Below are 25064 nucleotides of genomic sequence, written 5' to 3' on the forward strand. Positions count from 1 at the left end.
CTTTCCACCATCTTCTTCCCCCATCGGGCCCTCATCTTAATTTTATTCATTTGATTTATTAACATCTAAGTGGCAGAGTCATCCTGATCAGCACGGCCAATCAATTCCAAGGTTTAATTCGGTTTTTCCTGATTGGTTCTCTGGTCACTGTCTTTCTGCTCACCAAAATCAATACTTTAACCTTGTACTTCAAAGTCAGGCCATCTGCAGGCCTGTTCCCCCAGTACCTACTGCCGAAGCCGTCCCTTCTGCCTCAGCCCTCGGCTGCCCTTCCCCTGGCAGGACCCAGGCTCCCACTAGATGGGAAGTAGCAGGACCCCCTCCCCCAACCTCCTCAGGACAGACTGCTGGCTACCCTGCACCTCCAAGCTTTGTATTGTTGCCAGTCCTGGGAGACCAGAAAAGCCACCACAGCATCAGAGGACAACACATCTGGACTAGTCAGTCACTCACTGCACCCCACCTGGCTGTGATGGGCACCAAGCCCCTCAAGGCCTCTACTTCCTTGGCTATAACATGACTGGGAAGTGTGAGTGCAGGGAGGAACATGAGTACATTGTCAACTATCAGACTACAGCATTTACGTTGCCTGTCAATCAACCACCTGAACCCTGACCTCCCACCACACTGAGTCTCGGGCAGAATCTGTACTGCTTTGTCCTGCCTTTCAGCATCCGTGCTGTCTCCCCAGCGGGACTGCAGGCCCTTGGTGGACAGATTCTGTACCTCCCGCCTCTGCTTTTATCCCCAAAGTGCCAAGCCCAGGTGATGCCCCCAGGGAATGCCTGGCCGTCTGAGGCCCATATCTTACCTCTCCCAATGGCTGCACACGTTGGGGTCCTCGGGGTTCAGGGAGAGGACGGCTTGCAGGAGGGGAAAGACAATGAGCCCTGTCACTGAGAGCGCCATCCCAGGCCCTGTGTGGGAGAACAAAAAAGGCAGCGCCATTAATCAGCCCATTTTCCCAGGCATCTGTTTGGCGCTGAGACTTCTCACATGAAGGGGCTAAGCAGACTGGCTAAGCAGACGAGGTTTCCCATCAGCATCGTGTAATGAGCATTTGATATTTTACACTCGCAGGCTTGGACTAACATGGTAACACTTCACCGGGTCTGAGTAACCGGGCAATAGGAAGCCTGAGTCAGGGAAAAGTCGAACCTCCAGGCCAGAGCTTCTGAAAGACTTTTGGCTCACAGACTGCTTTGAGACTCTAAAGAAAGATAGAGACCTTCTCCCCAGAAAAATGCCCCCCCACACACACAACATTTGACTATTATTTCAGAGTGTCCTCAGGCCCCTGAGCCCATCCTTGGACCAAGAACCCCTGATTTAACTACTTTAAAGGCAACGCCTTCCCTCTGTTTGCTTCTCCCTCGTCTTTGATGCGCTTTGCCCATTCACATCCTTTTTCTACTCCCTCCTGCCAGGAAGAAAGGTGTCTGATGTGGCTCTCAGGAAGCTAAGCTGAGAAAACCGTTCTAGGCTGCTCTGGTCAAGCAAGCTGCCCAGAAGGCTGCCTCTTGCTTCTCCTGCTCCTATGGAATACATGGTCGCTGACAGCCAGAGTGATGCAAGTCAACACACATCATTCCGTGGGATGTAGAGCATGGGCATGTTGGTAGGCAGCTTCAAGGAAGCAGCTTGTCGAGTTTGATCCAGGCCCCTGAAGTATGGCCTGTGACAGGAGATAAGTGTTCCTACACAGAACACCAACCCCTTGTTCCCCTAAACTGAGCATTTCCCGACCAAGGGCTCCTTATAGAGGCAGAGGACCCTTCACATGGGAGTGGCTGCAATGAGTCCCACGGCCCCTTCCTGTCCTAGCATCCCAGACTCTGCGGTCCTATAGCCTTAGAGAACCAAGTGAGGGCGCAGGGGGCCCCAGAGCCACCTCCAGGGGACCTGGAATTCCTATATGCTAAAACATTGGCTTAGACTGAATGGACACTATGACTCAGAAAGATGGCACTATTTATCATGTGTACATAGATGCTATTGTGATTTGATTAAAAGCTTTACTGAATTCAGAGTAGTTTTTCTTCTCAATTAACCACACTAAAAAAAATGGCAACTCCTATAATTGGGAAAGGGGATTAAAAATAGAAAATATTTTGACATGGGAAAAGGGGCCCCAGGCTTGAAATGTTCGAGGGTTTCTAGTCCATTGGCCCTAAGTTTAGAGATGAAGAAGCACTCACTCTTCTTGGGGGCAGAGAAGAGTAGTGTGGATGTTGTACATGCCCCCATTTTTACCCAGAGGGAAGCTAAATGGAGCTCCTGTCTTCATGAACAGTTACACACACACACACACACACACACACACACACACACACACACACACCGCTATCCCCAAGAATTTCCTTGTTAAACTCTTTCTCAGCAACTCCTTCAAAGATAAACAAATTGTCACCAATTCTGTATAACCGTGGGAGTCCAAATGAACGATTAATGATTAATGAGGTTTTTCTCTCTATTTGAGATCTGGAAATAATCTGGCTAAATGTCTTCTCAAAATCAGTTAGAAAACAGAAAACCAATTCTGGTGTTTCTGTTCAATTTGCAGAGTACAGGAGTACAAGCCACAGCCACTCCCTTCTCCCTTACCTGCTCAGCTCATCCCACCTCCAGCCCTGTAGATCTAATCCCACCTTGACAAAGCACCCTTCACAGTTGAGTCCATATAGCACTGGGGCTGCAGGTCATTTCAACCCATTCTCCTCAACGAGGAAGCGATCCCTCTGGGACAAGAAAGAGCCTGTCCAGGATACGACATTGAGTTTTGGCTGTGAGCATCTTCTTCCAGGTGGGTTTTGGGCTGATCAGGCCTCAAATACATCAAATAAAGACACAGCACTCTGCAAGGTATGGAGTCTGAATGCCAGCTGCAGAGAATGCCCTGTCTTGGTTCTCTCTATGGCCCCTTCTCTTTACTTTGGCTGCTCCTGTAATCTGCAGCATTCACCCGGAAGGACCCCCCACTTTCCCCGCCCTCCCTCCACCACCACCACACTAACTGCATCTTCAAACTTATTAAGCTTAGAACATCAAAGGACAAGGCCACCTGGACAAGAGATTGTTCTTCTGGCCCCTTTTGATCCATGTTGACCAGAGAGGGATGGGAAATGGAGGTAACTTGGATCATTGCTATAACTGGGGAGATCTTTTTCAATCTTTGTGAAAACCCCTTTCTCTCAGAATCAGTTCTGGACAGGAAAGTTTAGCTGACTCCCACTGGTCGCGAGACACCTGGATACTGGGGCACTGAGAGCATGTCGGGTGTTTGGATGAGCATACATGAAGTGGAGATGGATGGGAGAGCACCGGACACAGTCAGCTAGGCGGCATTTAGACCAATGGTCTAAATGTGTTAAGGCTTGCAGGGCAGAGGGCTCCCCAGGATTCACACCCTAGCCTTGAACAGCCCCATCCCCAGCGTTCGCAAAGTTCCCATTCAGAGGCCAAGTCTACCTGAAGATAGAAGAGATGGCTCCTCTCGGCCACCCCCAGCCCTTAGACTTTCTTTGGACCTGGCCCAATCTACAACCTTATCACCCAGACCTCCTTCAGGGGTCAGGCTGGTCTTTTCTCCCTCCTGCTCTTTCTCCACCCCTACCCCACCCCCAGCCTTGCTCAAACTTCTCCCCAGCCCTCAACTCCATTCTTCCTCCACGCTGCATATCCAAATACCATCCATGTGAGGTCCAGCTCAGGCCCTGTCCCCTTCTCCCTCTACAGGGCTTGGCACCTACTGAGTGCCAGGCACACTCCACTCCTGTAACTTACAGCCTCGCCACACAGTTTAGCACTTATCTCTCCCCATCTTGCACTGACATCTTTTCCATGTATTTGCTTCATCTTTCCAATGTGTCTGTAAGTGTCTTGAAAGTACAGTAGGGTTCTAAGCTGAGCTAGTCAGTTCCTTTCAAAAACTGATTTTAGAAAAGTGTTTCTACTTGTCTCAGACACATCACTGAGGTGGAGTGAAAAGCAGACAAAAAGAAGCTGTCCCCACACAGGAGCAACTCATGGCCATTAACTTTAATGGGGCTCCCTGGGCTCGCTCAGAGGATGGATCCCAAAGACATATGCTTATTCAATGACTGAGGGAAAATCAATCCTGCCACAGTGGTTATTAGGCTGACTCCATTCGGAGTGACAGAGGTTAACGTATTGGGTGCCATCTGATTTAGGGCATTAATAATTAAATAAGAAAATACTCCCGGTTTCACTCGGGAGAAAGAGAACATGTAAATAGACCAACAGTTCCCTTTCCTCTTGGCTATGCTCCCTGCATATTAAGAAGCAGAGGAAGAGTGCAAAGTTCCACAGTGGGGAAGTGTCTTTCCCCCTTGGGGGTATGTGTGCTTTACACCCGATGAGTTGGGCATGGGAGTTAAGGGGAAAGAAGGTGGCTAGGAGGTGAGTCACTCACACCTTCCTACCGGTGTAGTCGGTCTGTATAACTGCCATGGCCTGAACTGATCAACTGAGCACCCTGGAATTGATCAACTGAGCACCCCTGGAACACCACCACTGTGGCCTGGAGGACACAAAGAATCAATGCATGCCAGCTACAGTCTATCTGAGGAGACTAAAGCAGCCAGTGGTTGAGTCCCACTGTAGGGAGCCTGGGGAGGACTTTGTGAAGTGGGTGGGTCTTAAGATAGACAGAATGCGGAAAGGTAGAGGGCAGAGAAAGGGCATTTCGGGGCAGGTACAGCACCAGCAAGCAGAGGGGAGCAGGAATCGCAGGTGGTGTTGGAGGACTGGGCTGCAGAGGGCTTGCACTGCGGAGCAGTCGTGGGAAACCGTGGAAGGTGTTTCCAAAGTTGGGTTCTATGGAACACTAGTCCCATGAGATGTTGATATAAATCTCCCAAAGTTTTCCATGAGTGAATAAGCTTAGGCAATGCTGTGTGCTATGTCTTCAACTTAAACATCCATGGTGTATCTTCACACACGTTAGGCTCTGAGAAAACCTGAAGAGGCCTCTTTGTTTCACCCGGTATTTCCCATAGAACTCTTTCTTCCAGTGACCACTCCAGGAGCAGAAGTCCTCAGGATACCCGTTTGGAAAACTCTGCTCCTCTCTATCAAGGTCAAGTCTGAAGGAAGGCTTGGTCCTGTCAATCTGCATCCTTCGAGTTTATGTTCACATGTTTATTCTAACACTGGCGGGTTTACTGTACCTGGAAGGGAACCTGCCACTGGGTAGTTAAGAGACACTGACATTATAGCAAAGGACCCCTCCCTCCTCCCTGCCTGGGCCTTGGCTCTGGCCTGGCCCAGCCCTGTAGGCTGAGCAGATCTTAGAGATGGTGGCATCCTCAGGAGGTCCCTGCCTTCTGCTGGGGCACCGCCATCACCAGCACCTGTAGAGTCCAGCCTGTCTCTCTGGTGGTAGCACACACCTGGCTAGACACCAGCTGCTCACATTAGCCAAGATGTATAAAACTGGTGCAGAGGGTAGACAGACAAACAGATGGCCTCTGCCCTGAGATCCATTGTTATGACCTCACAGTCCATCTGTGCAAAAATCCTCTCCTACCTGCTTCACTTCCACCGCCTGCCTAGTCCTCCTGGCTGTGCCAAAATCTTGGACCCTGGAGCCTGGTCCATGTACCTGGAACCTGCTCTCTGTCCATCTCAGTCTCTTCCAGGGAGCCCTTCCTTCTCAACAAATTTCCATTAGCAGCAGGGATGTCAGTGGTCAGGTACTATTTTATGAGCCCTGGGAAGTTTCTACTCCTACAACACTGGGGATCAATTGGGAATAGCTGCTTGGAATGCTATGCCAAGAAATGGGCTAAGTGGGAAAGCATGCCATGATTGATTAGTAATGCCTGTCATTGGCACCGGATGGGAGAGGGACACACGCATGCCATGCACTTGCCATCCCTGTCCTAGATTGCTGATCAGTTGTTACTATCTTTGGAAATTGTCACTCTCCTGTATGCACCACCTAGATGTGGCCTCAGCACTTCCAACTGGCCTTAGAACCTGCACATCATTTTCCTTCCATTGATACCACTCCACTAGAACACACATCAGGAGGACAGGGGTTTTGGTTGTGCTCACTGTTGTCATCAGTTCCCAGGGTGTTGTCTGCAGGGAGAGGGGACTCGTACAATGTTGTCAACTGATTGTTGACATCCTAGACCTCTCAGGGATCCCTAGTTTCAGGGTCAGCTGCATTGTTAGTGTCTGTCCTGACAGAGGCCACCAAAGGTCTGTCCTGACAGTAGGTTGTACTGCAGGGGGCATTCCACACTGCGTTCACTTTGCACTGTGGAGACATCAATCTGTTGGCGATGGATACAGAAGGCACCATGACATCCTGAGAGGGATTCAAAGACTCCTGCCTGGGCCACCCCTCCAGCACCGGGATACATCTGCTCTAGGAACCAGCACAAGGGGGACATTGACGGCCACTCAATAACTCAAGCTGCAATTGGGGGCTGACTGGTATTCTAAGCACCTCATCAAAAGGCGCTTTCAGGCTTGGAAAGCATACCCCAAACTGGAACTGAGAAAACAAATGCTTCAAATTCCTCCCAGCACGTGGGTATATAGAGAGAGATTTCTGTCTTCTATTTATAGAAGATTCACACACACACACACACACACACACACACACACACACACACACACACACACACCTCTGTTTTTTTCTGAATAAAACAAAAAAGCCAAGTCTACTCCTAATGGGGCCATGCCAAGGTGATCACCCCATCTCGCAGACCTTGCCCTTCATCTGCCCGCTGCGCTTGCAGCTGGCTCCCAGTCCCCAGCCCCTCTCTGTTTCCTGGCCTTGCTGGGGTCTGATTAGCGTGAGATGAAAGAGGAGCTGCGAAGCCGTAATTAAGAGGCTTCTCCCTTTGCCTTGATGAAGCCTCCAGCCCTCCAGCAGTCCCACCAGGGGCCGGTTTATGTGGAACACTTTGTAATCTCCCTGCATTTAAGAAAAAAAGTTTAAAAAGTAAATCCACAGCTCTTAATCTCCTGAAGAGTGATTCCCTGACTGTGGGAACACATCCCAGCGCCAGCAGGGAGGTCCTGCCAGGTGCCTGCCCACTGGGTAAATCAGAGGGGATGACTGGAGTCCCCTCCTGAGACATGGTAAATGTCCTCCTCTGAGTCTGGGCTCCACCACCCTGATATATTCTGCTTTCTCCTTGCCCAGGGAAGCCTCGGGGCTGCAAATCCTGAAAATGGCACCACAGAGGGCCTGCAGCACCCATTAATCACGGTCAAAAACCGCCTTGTCCCCTATGCCCTCAAACCCTGCAGAGACCAAGGAGACCAAGTGTCCAGGACCTATTCCAGGGCATAACTGGGGTGGGAGGGTGGACACAGGGGTGTAGAAACCGCCAAACTAATAAAGCACCCACCTCCCTTCCCCAGGATGCACAGTCTCTGGTTTCTGGGCCATCAACCCTCCCCTTCCCAAGCAGGCAGAAGCTGCGCCCTAGCCTCTAGTCCCTCCAAAGAGGAAGAAAACTTATCTGTGTTCTTAGGCCATTCCATTTCTCACAAAGCAATTATCTCCATCTTTCCATTTCTTTGCAAATCAGAGCACACTCAGCTGGCCTGGCCAACCCTGAGGCTGTCTGTCCCTCCCCCACAACCCAGCCACACTCCAAGCCTCTCTGCTCCCCTCTCCCACCCGCTCCTGAGGCTGCAGGGTTCACAGACTGGGAGTCCCTGGTACCCCAGCATTAAATCATGGTCACATCCACAAAACCTCCAAAGACAAGTCAATCAATTGGGGCCACACCACCCCATGGAGATTAGTCCCCATTCCCGCCCACTCTGAACAAACATTTCTCAGACCACAAGTGCCCAGATGGAAAGAGAGCGCTAAGGGATGGAACCCTGGAGATCCTATCATTCATCATTGGAAGGTCAAGTCTCCCAGTGGGCTGAGCTGTGAGGATGACAGGCTGGACAGCAAGCTGCCGTGGTGTCAGAATTGGCACAGGACAGACCTGGGAGTATCAACTGTCCAGTGCTTTATCCCACAGGAGGAGAAACTGTCCCCAGGTGAAACATTGGTGTCAGGGCTCATGTGAAGGGAATGGTGGAATAGGACTAAACTGGGCTCAAATCCTGACTCCGCCTTACCAGGATAAAATCATTTACCTGTTCTCTGGCTGAGTGTTGCACATCCATTACATTAGGTAAAACCAACTTCACAGGACTGTTAGGAGTCAGCAGGTAAGGTGTTTGGCCCAGCGTCTGGCATCTAGAGGGTACTCAGTAAAATATTACTTTCCTCCTGACTCATATCCCCCACCTCTAAGATCCTTCCATCCCTATTATTCAGACTTCTAGAATTTCTAAGAACCTGGGAGGGAAATATTGATGGAAAAATCCTCTGCTGAAAAACTTAGGCTTAGCTATATGGTGATTCCTGGGTCAGTCTTAACAATACAATTATCAAGGGCAGTCTTATCTTTCATCCATCCCTTCAGCAAACATTTATTGAATACTTGCCAGTCACTGTGGATACACAGACGACTCAGGCCAGACCCTTCCCCAAGACCCCCAAACCCCTGCTGGAGGGTGTGTGGGAACCCTGTGAAGAGGTGGGAAACACAAGCTGTGGCTTAATTCAAAGCACCAAGGCCTTTCCCCTGTAGGAAGCCTTGGGCAAACGTGATGGGAAATCAGAGCCCTTTGCAGGATCGATGCTTAACATCCCCACAGGACCCCCCCCCACATGGATTCGACCCATCTTAATTCCAGTTGGCTCTGAATCTACTCCCCATCAAGCTTCCTCCTCTGAAGGGAGAGTGACCCATTCACAAGCTTGTCCAAACTCCCATTACGTCAGGACGCGTAGCAGTTGTACTTCCTCTCTCCCTTGGGTCTTCCCTGCTGAGTTCCAGCTCAGCTCAGGAGAAGTTCAGCTTCTCACAGGCCAGTTCTGCCCCTCTGCCTACTAAGTCACTAACTTGCTGTGCGACCTGGGAAAGACTGCTTTCCCTCTCTAGCTTCACTCTCCGCTTGTTCCTAAGGCTGGGGTCAGGCTGCATCGTCTCTTGGACCCTTCCAGCTCTACAAGCTCACCTGCAATGTCTCCCTTCTTTGCCCTTCCCCTCCGCACATGCGTCTCTCTCTTCACCCTCCTCCCAACCTTGGGTTTGCTCCCATCTCCTAGTGGTAAGAAGATAAAGCACAGGAAGCAGGAAAATTGGATTCTAGTCTTGGATCCTGGAGAACTCATTTCACTGCTCTGAGCCTCCTTTTCCTGCTTGACAACATAGGAAGGAGGAGAGAACAGGGTCTCATGAGGATTCCACTGCAGCCCAGTGCTGAAAATGCAGGTATCAGCAGCACTGTGACAGTTGGGACCCTTAGCTCCTGCCCACCTTTCTGTCCAATCCTCAGCACCCTTTTAAGGCTGACCTCTTGTCTTGTCCTCTATTCCAGCCCAGTGTCCATAACCGGGCAGCCTCGGACCCATCACACCTCGGGGACCACCTCACCCCAGTCAGGAGCTAAACAGGGGGGCCTGGCTGTAAGCCCACAGGCATGGCATCAAACTAGGGCAGTCTCTCCAGGTTTCCTTCTGGAATCTTCCATATCTATCTAGGCCAGGAGGTTAGGAAGCCAGATATCAAACTGTCCCAAAGCCTAAAGGGTCCTATGCACTGGTAGTAAAAATGTGCATTGGTGTGTTCTGAAAAGCAGCTTGGCAATACATAACGACATGTTTTAATGCATTGGATTGTCGGAAAAGTCATGATGCATTTTTGCAACGAAAAACATAGAAAAATACGTCATGACTTTTCTGACAACCCAATATATCTTTAACCCAGAATTCCACTGGTGCAATTTAATTTTTAAAAATTAACCAAGGCCAAGGATAGGTTCAAAAATGTTTGTTGCATCATCTCTTAATAAAGAGATATTTGTTGCAGCAATGAAACAACCTAAATGCCTAAATCAGTGGAGTCCTTGCTAAATAAGGTCCACCATGTCTACATAATAAAATATTATACGAACATCAAAAATACTGATGTGTAGAAAAATATGGAAGCCTATACACTACAGCATGAATATTGTCATCTTTAGGGGGGAACAATATCATAGGACTTGCTCTTTCTAAGTCAAACCTTTTTTTTAAATTTAGTGTTTCTTACAATGAGCATTATTATGACTGTAATTGGAAAAGCATGTTTTAAGGTACTATATGTTAAGTTTGCTGACATGGAAAGATGGCCGTGATATGTTATTATGAGAAAAACACAAGTTACAAAACAAACATTATTATCACATTTACAAATATACGAAATGTGTGCATGTGTGTTGAGAGTGAGCAAGAACAGAAAAGATGTTGGAAAGATGTTAAAAATATTATAATAACACAGATATCTGGGTGATGATATCTTAGATGACTTACTTTCTTCTCTATACATTCTGCATGTTTACATTTTCTATGAGAAGCTGGTCTCAATTTTTAAATCTGAAAACCACAATAAAGCCATCTTCATTTTGAAAACAAAAAGCGCCCTTTGGGCAGTTTCCCCACAGCTTCCCCTCCTTCCTGCCCAGATTCTCCCTCCCTGCTCCTTGGAGTGCATTTTCCCAAAGAGCAGGGATTCACTGAGCCCTGAGCCAGCTACCCCTAGGGACACAGGCCAATTTATGGAGTTTCCCAGGCAGCCCTTGGAGCCATCAAGCTGGGGGGAAATTGCCATTACAATTGTATGTCATGTGTCTATCCATGCTGTGATGAAAAACATTATGCCATCTCAAAGACCCAAAATGATCTTACGACACAGAAAATGGATGGATAACATATGATTTTGTCAGCTCTATTCAGTATAATGAATGAATCAGGTATTCTGATTTTAAAAGAAATTTATGGCAGCCCTTTGTCAATGACACTGATGAATTCTGGCTCACGGCCCAGTCAGGCTGGAGTGGGGTGCTTCACCTCACTCCAGGGCTCACTCGGTCCCCCGCACCTCCACAGGCTCTGCTCCTCCAGGGGTAACAAGCACCTGGAGCCCTGGACTCAGTTCCTGGGTTCTAATCCCAGCCCTGCCTCTTAGTGATTGTGCGATCTTGGGACGGTCACTTAACCTCTGGGAGTCTCAGCTTCCTCCTCTGTAAAAGTGGGAAGAGTAAGAAAACCTGACTTGCAGGGTCCTGAGAAGCCAGAGATGTGGATTATGAGAAGGGCCTGGAAACAGTAAAACACTGGGTAAAATACTGTCATTGCCCTCTCACTGGGTGGGGGTGGATGGCTCCTGAGGAGTGTGTACAGACAGAGACTGAGTTTATTAGGGTCCTCCGATAAGGACGGCCTCCTTGGTGTGGAGCAGGTCTGCCAGAACAGAGAGAAAGGGGCTGAAGATGAATTTCAGTAAGTTTGCCTATTTTGGCCCCGCTGACCCACCATCAAAGCTAGGGACGGTTCCAAGTCTGGAACGAGGGGCCAATTTGGCTACAATTCTGACCCTGGCTGTGTCTGACAACCACCTCCACAGCCTCATGTATTGTGACTGTGACTGAAAACAGTTCCTCTGAACTCTTTCCTGGAGGAGCAAGAAGCTCCCTCACTTTCCAGAACTTCAGCACCCCTTGTCCCCCACCCCACAGGAAGGAGCCATTAAAGCAACACAGTGGCGGGTAAAAACCTGTCCCTCCTCTCCCCAGGTTTAATTTGCAGAATGGCACACGACTCCTAGATTCATCGTGTTCCTGGCCGGATTATTCGTTGTTTATTTCAGTATTTTCCAGGAAATTGTTCATTAAGGATAAAAGCACCTGCTTACTGTAAGAGAACATTACACAAAGGCTCTGGCATGGGGGCCTGGGAAGAACATTAATTAATGAAGCGAAACCGAACAAACATGCTATAAATTAAAGGTCTAAAAAGAAATGCCTGGCATTTAGTGGATTAGGATAGAGGGCTGAAATAAAACGTCATATTTTTAGACCACAGTGGTATTAAAAAAAAAAAATGGGAGGGAAAAAATTACAAAAGGTGGCAGAGGTAACGATCTATTTCTGGAGCAACTAAAGCCTGTGCTTCCATTAAGAGAATTATAAATCAATTCTGTTTTGTCTGGGGGCATATACGTACAGTGTGTGCTAAATTAAAAAGCTTAACATGTCAGAGTGGCTCCTTCTGAGGGTTCCACGGAACAATGCCGATGGAGGCATTTAGGCCTGAGAGAGGCATGGCACGTTACGAGGAGGGAGGGAGGAGGGTTTGTGTGGTGTCACTGAATTAGGCCCAGCTGGGCACAGGCCACGCTGAACACCAGCGTCCAAGAGAAAATGTAACCAAGCCTCAGTTAACTGGGATGCCACCAAAACAGCTCGCCATAGAGCCAGTGAGATCTTTTTTTCTCTCTCCTGAAAAGCAGTTTCCAAGGCTAGCTTCTGTGCTGACAATTTATTCAAGCTTCATTTCCCTCACTTCATACCCACTCCTGAATAAGGACAAGACCTTTCACAATGATGACCCCCCCAAATCATGCAAAATCCCAATAAATCCAGGGAGATTTGATCCCACTCATCATAATCCACTTACCAAGGCAGGAAAGGAAAAGGGCACGATTGCTAAAGGGTTTTGGTAGCAGGTCTTGGAACCACAGAAAGGTCTTCTTTGTTTAACTTCCAACTCAACAGGAAATTCGGACATCTGAACTGCCCATTCCTCAAGGCAAAACGGAGGCGAGGCAGGTCCCTCTCTGACTCCAGCTTCTCGGTTGCTCCCTGCCCTTTCCCTAGGCAGGCTTGGCCGTGAGGCACAACCCTTCGTTGATGCTGAATCACTGATATGTACAAAATGAGAAGCTTGTGCCAAGTCTAATCCATGCTTCCCCAAAGTTCTAATTCTGTGGCATGCCCACAAATTTCTAAATTTGCCATAACACATACAGAGACTCAATGGGGTAGGAAGACCAGGAGGCAGGCCAAAAGCTTGCTAAACCGTGGTAGGCCTCTGACACACAGACATTTGGCTGTGCCAAGAGCGGGGAGAAGAAAGAAAAGGGGCGTGGGCAGGTAGAAGTTAGATCTAGGGGCCTGGGGATGAAAGTTTGAGCTCAAGTGAGCATCAGGCACTCATGCCATATTCATGTATGAGGTGTGATAAGAAAAACACAGTGAATGTTTAAATTTAAAAAAAATTATTACAGTAAAAGACACATTGCCATTAATTCCCCTCAAAGTACGACCCTTCACTTTGAACACACTTACCCATCGTTCTTGCCGCTTTCTGAAGCAGTTTTGAAAGTCCTCTTTCGTGAGTGTCTTTAGTTGCACTGTCATGGCTGCCTCGATGTCCTGAATCATGTTGACTTTGGGGAAGAGCCAAATGTTTCATGGTGCCAGATTCGGTGAATAAGGTGGATGAGGACACACTGTAATGTTTTTATTTGACAGAAAATGCCGTAATACCAGAAATGATGTGTGACACGGAGCCTTTTCGTTGTGATCAAAACATAGGGTGAATGCTGCTGCTGAGTGCCATCCAACAGAAAGGCAGGGATCTTCAATACTACTTATCACATTGAACTTTACTTAGTAACAATGTGTGACAAGTTTCGACTTATTTGGGGCAGTCAGTTGGGTGTGAGCTACGGTTGATAGAAGTGCGTTTTAAAGTGTGCCGTAAATCATCCTCCATCATGACAACACTTCGTATCATGCATCGCTTCTGGTACAACAAATAAAAACATTAAACTGTATCCTCATCTACCTTATTCACTGGATCTGGCACCATGCAACTTCTGGCTCTTCCCCAAAGTCAACATGACCACGAAAGGTAAATATTTTGAATCAATTCAGGACATCGAGGCAGGCACGAGAGAGCAACTAAAGACACTCATGAAAGGGGACTTCCAGAACTGCCGCAGAAAGTGGCAAGGACAATGGAATAAGTGTGTTCAAAGCGAGGGGGGTGTATTTTGAGGGGGATTAATAGCAATGTGTCTTTTACTATAATACATTTTTTGAAATTTAAACATTCACCATATTTTTTGTATGCTGAGAGCACTTACTAAGAATGTTCTGTTGATATGCCTTGTTGGATGAGAACCTAGATGTGGACTGAGTCAAATAGTGAAGGTTCGTTCAGTTCACTGGCCAATCGGGGAGCAGCTCACTGAGCACCAGAGGAAAGCAGGAAATGAATGGTTCCTGAGAGCCTGCCCTGTGCTGGGCACCTGCCCATCTCCCTCCCTAGTCTTCATAGTGGCTCAATGAAGTAGATATTATGATCTCCATATACAGGCAACAAAAAGGCTCACGGTTTGGAAGTAGATGAACTAGATCTGAACTTAGGACTACTTGCTTGTCCAGCACTATGACCTTCAAACTCAGGAGCTTCTGTGTGTATGCATGCACACACATACATATGTGTTTATGTGTGTGTGTGTGTGTGTGTGTGTGCGTGCGCGTGCGCGTGTGCGCGCCGTGTCATGTATGATGTGTTGGGGAGGGTTGCAGTCATCTCTTTGGATCAGAGCTTCCTCCATGCTCACTAAATTTGAGCAGAGGAAGAAAGGACACTGTGCTATTGTGAGAAAAGGCTGACTTCAGCCAGCTGTATGAGCTTGGAAAAGTCTCCTGCCTCCTTGGTGCTTCCTTGTCCTCTGTTAGCTGAGAGGAAGCCTTTCTTAGCCAGCAAGCCTTTCAGAACCCAGAACATGATTCAGTGCCTATTTTCTCAACTCTCCCAAAGATGGTACATAACTCATACTGTTCTAGATGCACAGGAGAAAAGCCCATCTATAACATACTTTGGATGGCATAGGGCATTAGGGCCAAATTCTCTCTTAAACCCAGCTGAGAAAGTACTAGATGGTCTTCAAGGTCCCTAGGGCTCTGACACCAGCCGATGGGTGGGGAGGCTGCTTGCCTCTGCCACAGCTGTGCAGGGTGACACCCCTGAGTACAGCCAAGGTTGCAGATGAGGATTCTGACCTCCTAAACTAAGACCAGATGATCCTAGTTTACAATGTCTCCTGTACTTCCTTTGTGTCACCCCTTGGCCTACCTACCTCCTTTAAATGTGCTAACCTTGCCTCAGCTGTGCTTGGAGGAATCCAGGAAGAGGTTCCAGACAGGCCTTTAAGGGGATAAAGCCCTACCCCTCACTCTCTATCCTAAGTGCCAGCTTGGGGGGTGGGGCAGCAATAATTGGCAAGAGATCTGAATGGGATCAATAATTTAAGCACATGACCCCCTCCCCGTACCTCCCCTGCCCTCAGAGGACATGGCGTTTCTTTGATCAGTTCCCCAGCTAGACAGAGCAGTGGTCTGTGCCCCAGGAGTAAGCAGGGCCCACCCCATTCTGGGCCCCACCCAGAAAATATTCTAATACCTTAAAAAGTGAGAACCTTCCTAGTCCTTCTTCCCTTTCAGCTCTGCTTGGGAGCCCCCAAATGTGGGGATGGGGCCGAGGCAGCTGAGAAGGGGCAGCAAATTGTGGAATTCCACAGCCACCTCCCCAGGGCTCTCAAGAAACACCTGGCTCAGCACCATCTTTGCATCAGAAAGGACATATCTAGACAGAACAGGCGCATGCCAGACTCTGGATCACTCCACAAGGTAGAGATGAGGATAAAATCACCCCTAGGGAGGAAGACAGAGGAGACATTTATTTCAAACCAATTTCACCCACTGTGGAGCAATCACTAAAGCCAAATGGTAGAGCTGTGCATCTGTGTGCCACGGCGTATATGTGCAGGAAGAAGTGAGCGAGTGCGGCCCCCAGCCTGGAGCAGCTGCTGCGAGGGGACAGAATCTGCTGACAAAGCCTTGGGCCCTGAGGACAGCCTGAGCTGAGTACCGGAAACAGGCCAGGGACAGAGAAACCCAGAGCCAAGTTTCTCACCCAAGTCTGCCAATACCTGGCTGTGTGACCCTGAATGAGTTACTGCACCTCTCTAGACTGCTTCCTAGAATCACTTCTCAAGTGGGCGGTCTTGCCTAAGGAGAGTACATGGGCTTAAAGGCCTGAGTTTGCTCTTTCCAGCTATGGGACCATGGGAAGACTCTTAACAGCTTCTCTGGGCCTCAGTTTCCCCATTGATAAAAGGATGTTGATTGACAGTCCTGTAATTGTAGAGCCAAACTTGGACTCTAGCTAAAGTCCCTCACAGCTCTTTATATTGAATAGTTCTACAGTGGTTCTCTGCAGCTAGAGCAGATGGCAGGGAGGAGGGCTCCCTCCCAGGGCTCTCAGCACCTGGCACAGAGCCAGCGATTGGACTGATGCATCACGGAGCAGGTCTCTGTTTTTGCATGAGAGAACTGAGGTTGAGAGGCGAGAGACTTGCCCAAGGTCACATTACTGAAAGCAGACAGAACTGACATTAAATCCAGGTTTTTGGACCCCCGCAATTCAGTGCCTCTCTCTCCCCACATGCTTCCAGGAAAGGGAAGGGAGGCCCTTGAGCACAGCCTCCTTGGGAGCAGGCAAGGGGACAGGGGGGAGGGTGAGATGCCGCTAGGGGCATGTTGAATTCTGGGCACCTTGAATTTACCAGTTGCTCAGTGAGTCCCAGTGTCTGTCGCCTTGCTTTTCGAGGCCATTCACCCAGCCCTGTCCCAAGGAGGCCTTCCCATTATTGGGTGCAGAGAAAGACCGCCAGTGGCTGGCCAGGGTCTCTCCCTGCTACCTGTAGGAACGCTTCTGGAATTTAACTTCCTCTGCTGGGAAGTCACAGCCTGATCCCACTCTTTTCTCTCTGCCCTACTTTTCAGGCTCTCACAACCTGTTTCCCCAGCCCTCTCTCCCCAGGACTGGCAGAGTCTCCCCAATCTTCACCACCCCTCACCTTCTCGTGGGCTTTTTACAAAGCATGTCCGCAGCCACTGTCTCATTTGATCCTAGAAGAGCCTGTTAGAGGTGAGGACCCTGAGGTGGGAGTCAGGGCGGGGTGAGGAGCAGCCCAAAGTTTCAGTAGCATAACAGGGACCAGGTGGCACAGGGACAGAAGGCTGATACTTGTCCAGAGGTGGCAATAGGCACTTCACCTTTTACTCCAGCACCTCCCCAGGCCCTGGGGAACTGCAACGACAGAAATCAGGGTACCCCCAAGGCAGGGGTTGTGGCTCTCCCGAGGGTGGCAGGCAGGGGAGGTCACTCCTTCCAGGCAGAACCTCTATTGGGTTGTCGGAAAAGCCATGACATATTTTTTCTATGTTTTTCGTTGCAAAAATGTATCATGACTTTTCCGACAACCCAACAGTTCCCCTTTCCCAACACATAACACACACTAAACAGTGATATCCACCCTTGCTGCATGCCAGAATCACCTCGGGACATTTAAAAATATCGGTACTTGGGACCTTACACCAGGCCAACTAAAACCAAATTTCTGGGGTGGAGCTTGGGCATCAGTATTTTTTTAAAGCTCCCTACTGACTCTGTGGAGCAGCCAGGGAGGAGAATTTTTATTTATTAGGACTCCCTGATGGCAGGGGCTAGGACGTTCATTGAGATAAAAGCCTACCCAGGGCGTGACCTTACCCTTTCTGTCCCTTTCTCCCTTCTCACTCCAGTGCACGCGTACCCAGCCTAGGTACCCGCTTCCTGATAATATCCCGGTTCTGCCTTGGACTCACAGAGCTCCCCTGCCCTATCAAAGCACCACTGAGTTGCAGGAGGAGGGGCCTCCTAAACCATTAGTGAAGTTGCCTGCCACCTCCAAGAAGCCACCCAGGCCCAGGTGAAAGGAGCGGGTATAGCTGCAGTACCAGAAGTACCCATCAACCTTTCCCCGTAGCACATCTATAAGGCAACAGACACAAGGCAGAGAGGCTTGAAGCTCCCCCACCTACCCCATCCAGGGCTGGCACAAGTGCCCTGAGAACCAGTCAACACATCTGAGCCTAACTATAGATAGTGAATGAACAAACAATTACCAGCACCCCGACAGGCAGGTGCCCTAGCAGCCATGGCCAATTCCATTCATGGGACAACCCTGTCATCCTTCTCTCCACCCATCTATCTACTCCACCATTGTTTACTGAGCACCTCTGACACGCCATTTCTCCCCACAGAGCTTAGATACCATTTTACATGTGGGGAAACTGAGGCTCAAAGAAGTGTGATGGCCTGCCCATGAATGGGCAGTGGCTGAGCCAACCCAGGTCCTCCAGCATGGTGGGCCCTACTGTATGACCACCCACTTTCCTTTTGCCCAATTCTACAGTGAAAAGCAGCAGGGACCCTCCTGCGTGGACTGGAAAACAGAACTCACGTAGAGGCGGCTGGAGCCAAGCGCAGGCCCAGGTCCCAGAGCCCTGAGACCCCCCGCTCCTCCGCCTGTGCCTTGTTCTCCCTCCCACTCCCTCCTCTAATGAAAATTCTGAAAGCTGCAATGAAATTCTCCTTAATAAGCTCTCGTTAGAAATATGCTAATGGGGAGAAAGCTGATATCATATGCCCTAAAACCCCAAAGAGAGGAGGCAAAAAAATTCAATATTGAGTTTTGTCTCATTTCAAAGCCACTTTCAAAGTGGCCATAAATCTTCTGTGTGATGTGACATAATGAGGAGCCGCCAGCAGCTCAGGCGTTAAAAATTAGCAGTTGCCAGGTGCTACTGAATGCATTTGACTTTCCAGTCCTCACTACACGGAAAAGGAAAGGGCAAACCAGGTCCAAGGTGTGGACTGACCCATCCACACAGCCTGCCCACCTGTGGGCCCTGGGGCAGAGCTTGTGGCTATGAGAGGCTGCAGAATGTGCCAGAAGCACTGGGCTCAGGAATCAGCAAGGCTCACCGGGAACCCCAGCCTAGATGGGGTTGAAGTCCACTAGGTGTGTCGCTCTGGGACAAGTCCCTAATGTGACCAAGCCTCTGTTTCTGGCTGTGGGATTGGCGACAGCACATGTACCTGGGAAGGTCATATGTGGGTGTTGTCTGGCTTAGGGTGCAGTGGTGTAGAAAAACCATGCTCTATAGATTCAGGGGGTCAGAATCAAGAGCCAGCTCTGTTCATTACTAACCAAGTGAGTTCGGATCAATGACTTAATCTCAAAGAGGCTCTGTGTCCTCATCTGCAAATGGAGATGGTAATTGTATTCATTGTGAAAATTAAATGAGGTAATTACACACAGTATCGAATGCACTGTAAAAGCTCACAAATATAGCTGCTCTCATGATTGAGCACATAGTAAATAGTAGCTGTTGTGTACACGGCTGTCTCCTTCAGCTTCCCCACACTCCTCTTCATTGCCAATGATAAATACCCCTGGGCGTTGTCTCCTATCCTATTTTGCTCTTCATTTGCTGGGTAACTTTGGGAAACTGACTTAACTTCTCCGATTCTTAGCTCTTAATTCTATGAAGTGAGGATGACAATTCCTGCTTTGATCTACCTGGAGGGGCTTGTAAAGATTACAAAGGAGAGTGCTTTGAAATGTGTAATAAATGACATAGGTGTAGGGAATTCTCAACATTCACCTCCAGCAATACGTCTTGTTCTAGGTGCCATGGTTGGCCTCCCCTCCCCAGGCAGTAAAGGATAGTCTCTCTCAAGACCTCAGAGGGAAAGAGTCTACGTTTCTTCCAGACAACAGCAACAGCTTATTACAATTTTTAATTCCTACAGATTTCTAACTGAAGTCCCTCTTACTAGTATAGCTGCTGACAGGACACATGCCTTCTTGCTCTGTCCTCCATAGACAGAGAGAGAGAGACAAGCCAGTGGTTACCGTTTGGTTGGGAGTTCCTCATAGTCTACAACAGTTTGTTTTTATTTCCAATAAGACACAGACTGCTATGTGGTCTTACAGTGCATGATGTCATGCGGTTCATGCCAGGTGTGACCCTCCACTCCCACCTCCCCCACTGGTCTCTACCCCATTCAATGAGAGGAATCCCCTGACTGTGTCAATGTCAAGTTGCTATCAAGTTTCTGGTACTGTCTCTCAATTTCTGAACTTATCTCACTGTAGACCCAATAGCTCGTGGGCTGGCATTAGTCCATGGAGCACACTGAGTAGCTGCAAGGCAGTGGAAGCAGAGAACAAAGTGGGGTTCCCAGCCCCTGGTCCTGTGTTGTTTACAAAGATCAGCACCTTCTCGCAGAATGCTGGATCTTATCCTCTCCCTTTTGCCCCCTCTTGGCCCATTTCCTCTGCCTTTGCTTTCCCTAGCTGCTTCCTACAGGGTGCCATGATGCTCCCACCAAAAGCTCAGTCCCGCTCCTGAAGCCGAGCTTTCCGAAGCAGGCATAGTGCAGACACCCTGCCTGACCTGAGACTGGGGGTGGACACCGGCCAGCTCACAGCTGCTAGGTCTCTGGATTGCCCCCTGAATCTCTTCAGCTGGCGATGAGACCCAAAGGGGAACCTCAGGCATCTCGTCTGTTCCAACTTTGTCCTCCCCAACCCCTGCCTGGCATGCGCACGCCTGAACAATCTGGCTTCCACCTTGGTCCCTGCTCCTATATTCTGACTCCCTGTCCCTCTCCAGCTGGCACCTTGCATGGTATGGTGGCCCAGTCCAGGGTTCTTGTCAGGCTCCTCAGAGAGACTGACACCTTGCCCTTCATCCAATCATTCACTCAACGTACCAGCATCTAGTAAGTGCCAGGCGTCAGGCAAGGCCCTAGATACATAACATAAGAAAGTCAGAGAGAACAACATGTGACTGGGAAGTTCCAGCACCTGTGAGAAGTCCCAGACTCTGAGGCCATCGTTAAGGGGCCTGAGGAAGGGCACTGAGACCTGAAGGAGGAGTTAGCCAGGTAAGGCAGGAGTGCTGGGGCAGAGGAAGGAAGCACAGGTGCATTTGAGGAAGTAAAACTGGCTCGTCTGGCGGCAGCAGAGTCTGAGGCGGTGGCGCTTGCTGAGCTGGAAGGGACCAGCCTTGGAACACGACACACCAACACCCCTGACCTTGACCTTGTCCTCAGATAAATGGGCAGCCCCTGGAAGGTTTTAAATAAGGGATTGATTTGGCCAGAGCTGTATTTTCAAAAGATCTTTTTCTGATAAAAAAAAGGGGGGGGGGTAAGAAAGTGAATGCTCATTAATAAGGAAGTAATTTTTTTTTAAGATAAATGGATATCCACACCATCATATTTGACAGCCATCCAAAGGAATGTTGGAGAGCAACACTGGATGAGTTGGAGGGATTACCAGGAGGTACCGGGGAAGGGGAAAAGTCAGAGGCTAGACAGCATAATCCTGTTTTTATGAAATAAACACACACACATACATGTTTGTATGTGATTGGAGTTACATGATATGAAAGGATACAGAGCGAGGTGTTGGCAGGGAGTCCCTGAGTGGGCAGGGTGAAGGGCAAGGGAAAAGAGAGGAGGGAGGCAAGCTAAAGAGAAAATTTTTTAAAGAATGAGCTAAAAAAAAACCCCAAAAAACCAAGTGTGATATGATCCCATTTAGGTGGAATTATTTGCGTGGAGACCTTCGGGTTTTGGCTCATCTGCCCCACCCTCTGGCCAGTGTCCCTTCTCAGGCTCCCTTGGCAGTAGCCCCAGAATGTAAAAAGAAAAGTAAGCAACCTCTCACTGGCTGAGATATGGAAGAAAGGATAAGAATGGGCGAGGGGCCAGCTGAGTGGCGCGTAGTTTAGGAGTTGGCTTGGGACGCCAGCTGTGAGCAGCAGGGCCCCAGTTCGGATCCCACATGTGGGCCAGTGACACTGCGCCCTCTACAGCTAAGATGGTGAACAACAGCTCGACCTGGAGCTGGGCTGCCCTGAGTCACTGGCAACTGCGTAGGCTGCAGTGGGGCTGGCTGGCAGCAGGCATGCGCTTTCATGAGCTGCCGTGAGCCACCGTGAGCAGCTGTCCAATGGCCAGCGAGCGTCTGCCTCACCCGGGAAGAGCGCAATGATAATACCAACATGGGCCAGTGAAGTGACGTCCTCCACAACTAGACTGAAGAACAGAAGGACAGCAACTTGTCTGTTCCCCTCCCCCCATTCCCCAAATCTATGCCCCTCCCCCAATTCCCCAATAAAATCTTTTAAAAAAAAAAAGCATGGGCAGGGCTGGGGCAGGAAGAATGGTGGAGAGGATGCTGCTGTGAACCTGGAGTGCCATGAGCCTCTGTGGTCAAATCTCCGGACCACACTAGCTGACCCCAGTGGCTGACAACCCTCAGTCACTGTGCCCTCCTCCCCTCACCCCTGTCTACCCAGCTCCCACTACCCTCTATGTCTCTCCTGTCCAAGCTGTGGATGGGGGTGGGACTGGAGGTCTGGTGCCAGGTCACTGGCAGGTCGCCATCCCAAGAGAATATCAGGGTCTCACTGGTCCCTATTAGAACAGAGGCTGCTTGAGGCAGGAACCATCTCTCCCACCTCTTCACTCCCCCAGGGTGCTTAATCAATAATGGCTGGTTCCTGGACAAGGCCATTCAGGGCTTCCAGAGATGTAAGGAGATGCTGAAAGGACCAGGCAAGACAACAAGGGGCAGATGCCCGGAATAGGAGGGAGTCAAGTGTCTGTGCCGATGGCAGTAGCTCTCTCAGTGACCCCTCTCTCCTCTGTCCTGGGCTGTCACTCAGAGATCCTTTCCCACCCCCTTCACCTCCTTTTCACAAATAACCACAACCATAGACGCAGGCACGTGGAGCTCCACTGACAGTGGCATCAGTAAACGCTCTGGAGATGCCCCAGAAGACACTTAGAAAAAGCCTTCCATGGCATGTGGTGGGTCAAAACGCCAGACAGTCTAGACAGGCTTGATTCCTGATTCTGCCTCACCATGTGACCTTGACAGTCATTTGATGTCTCTGATTTCTGGTTTCCCTGTCTGTAAAGCGGGGATATTGGCAGGGCCTACTTCAAAGGGTCATCATGAGGGCTGACTGAGTCCATACAACCTGAGGAGGCATTGTTTTCCATTATTATTGGCGGTGGTGTCCATGACCTCTTCAGGCTAAGTCTACCTTCCCACCATGTCCACGCGCTCAGGCCCCTTCCTTAGTTGGGGAGACCACACCTCCTATCAGCATCACTCAGAATGCAGCCCACTGGGGTTCAGACAAAACTTATGAAGTGGAGAGCCAACTGTCACACAACGACAAAGGTTAATTGCAAAACTCACCAACAGGAAGGAGGGGGCTTGGCCCTCTCATAATTATAGATGATTAAGAAACAAGCATCATTTTGGAATTATGCCACTGATAGAAATCCACCATCCAGTTTTAGAGCCAATCCGGGAGCCCCCACCCACGGGGACTTCCCCGTCCCCACCAGGGCTCAGGAGCAGCACCCAGTGCTGCGTTCTTCAGAAGCAGCAAGTGGCCTTGGGCTTAGAAGAACACCCATCCCACTGATCCCTTGAAGTAGCGCCCACTGGAGCCCCCAAGAAGTCAATTAACAGCATCTGGCTAATTACAGTGAGATGTTACATTCTACTCAGTCAGAGCTGTGAGAAGCAGCCCCCACGTCCCAACCAGCTCCCCCTTTCATGTGGCTCTGGGGAGACAGAGCTGCTCTGATCCCTTTGAAAGCTGTGGTCCCACCAGCCCCAGAGCAGGGGGCCAGGCCACCCAGGGGAGGACAGCAGTTCAAAGCCAGCCTGGAGGACATGGTGGGGTCCAGTTGGGATCAGGAATAATTAGGACATTCCAGACCATGAGAATCAATAACATAATGAACAAATATTGTGTTATTCCTCAGAATCTTGCTACAAATTATGCTGCCTTTGATCATACAATGTTCCCTGAGTGTTAATGACATGTAATGTTAATTACCAGAGAAAAGGGAACTGCTCAGAATGAAGACTTCCTTGGAGAGTAATTAATATTCTTTGAGGAGGTGCAGAGCCCGTGAGAGGGGCTTTCCCTCCCCGTTTTGGTGACTTAGCAACCTCAGGAAACCCACCCTCCTTGTTCCTGGTGGGCATACCTATCCCTTTAGAAGAGGGTGGCTCACACACAGTAGGCAGGCTACAAAGACACGTTAGCTAAATGAAAGACTGGATGAATAAATGAAGAGGTTCGCCTGGGAATCCGTTAGAATCTTAGGATACGAGGGCAAGAACAGTTTAAATCACAATCATGTCCCTCTGTTTTCAAATGAGGAAACTGAGGCCCAAGGAGAAAAAGAGACTTTCCAAAGCCATGCCCCGTGTCCGTGACTAAGCTGGGATGAAACCGCAAGTGTCAGACAATCAGTCCCATCCCCTTTCCACCACCATCACCCTGTTTAGCTTTGGTGGAAGTTAGGAAAGCTTAAGGACAAGGAAGGAATACCTTGGGAGTCAGGAGGTACCCTTTTTGCTTTGAAATGCATTGGGAATATTTCAGGAGTGTCAAACCTCATACCTTTGACATACTTGGAATTATGTGATTGGGGATGGAATGTGCTGACTAGCTGAGACGCCCTCCGAAAGCACAGGCTGCATGCCGGAAAACCGCAGATGCCTGACCAAAGTCCCCTGAGAAAGGTCTCCTGTCCCTCATACTTCTCCCAAGTCCAGAAGGGAAGACACAAAAGACAGGAGCCGAAACCTCCCTCCTCCTGGGCATCCACCCATAGCTGTCTCTTCTCCCCTCACAGACCGGAGTCCTCTTGGGAGAACCCAGGCCTTATTACCCAGACCCAGCTCTACCAGACGGAAGGCAGAGAGCCCTGGACCAGGGGTCAGGACCCTGGCTTCAGGTCCTGCTCTGCCACCAATCAGGGGCAGATCACTCCCTTCTCGGAGCCCACTCTGTCAAGCGGGCTCACCAACCCGGACAATCACTTCCTTCCAGGTTGATATCCCTGGATTCTGAAATGATGGGAGAAATGACAGCTTCCTCGTCTTCTGAGGCATCCTCAGTTTCCCCTTCTGCTCCCTCAGGGGTTCCTCACTTCCTATAGCAAATGCATCTCCCAGCGAGAACAGGCCATTAAACCTGGTGGATCGCGTTTCCAGCAGAGAAGAGCTCCCAGCAGCTGTGGGAGAGTCATCCCCAGCTCAGGGAGCCCCAACCCCATTTCCTCTTCTCCTTGGGGCCCAGGAGTGGAGCTCCCAGCTCTGATGACAGAAAGGCGGAGAGTAGGCTCTGGGAGCATAGGACAAGAGGCGGGTTAGGGGTCTGCCGCCTACTCA

The 25064-nt window shown here is 49.5% G+C and overlaps 1 protein-coding gene across 17 annotated transcripts in view; it reads right to left on the minus strand.

Annotated features, from left to right (window-relative positions):
* The window catches only part of MEGF11 (multiple EGF like domains 11), a 378756-nt gene that overhangs the window by 256142 nt on the left and 97550 nt on the right, over positions 1-25064 (minus strand). For all 17 annotated transcript variants that reach the window (XM_019647332.1, XM_019647328.1, XM_019647330.1 and 14 more), the window contains one exon: positions 812-917. In XM_019647332.1, coding sequence (XP_019502877.1) covers positions 812-909 — 98 coding nt within the window. In that variant the 5' untranslated portion in view covers positions 910-917. The remainder of the gene's footprint in view (positions 1-811; positions 918-25064) is intronic.

The sequence above is a fragment of the Hipposideros armiger genome, unplaced genomic scaffold (genome assembly GCF_001890085.2).
Source record: "Hipposideros armiger isolate ML-2016 unplaced genomic scaffold, ASM189008v1 scaffold_110, whole genome shotgun sequence".
Lineage (NCBI taxonomy): Eukaryota > Metazoa > Chordata > Mammalia > Chiroptera > Hipposideridae > Hipposideros > Hipposideros armiger.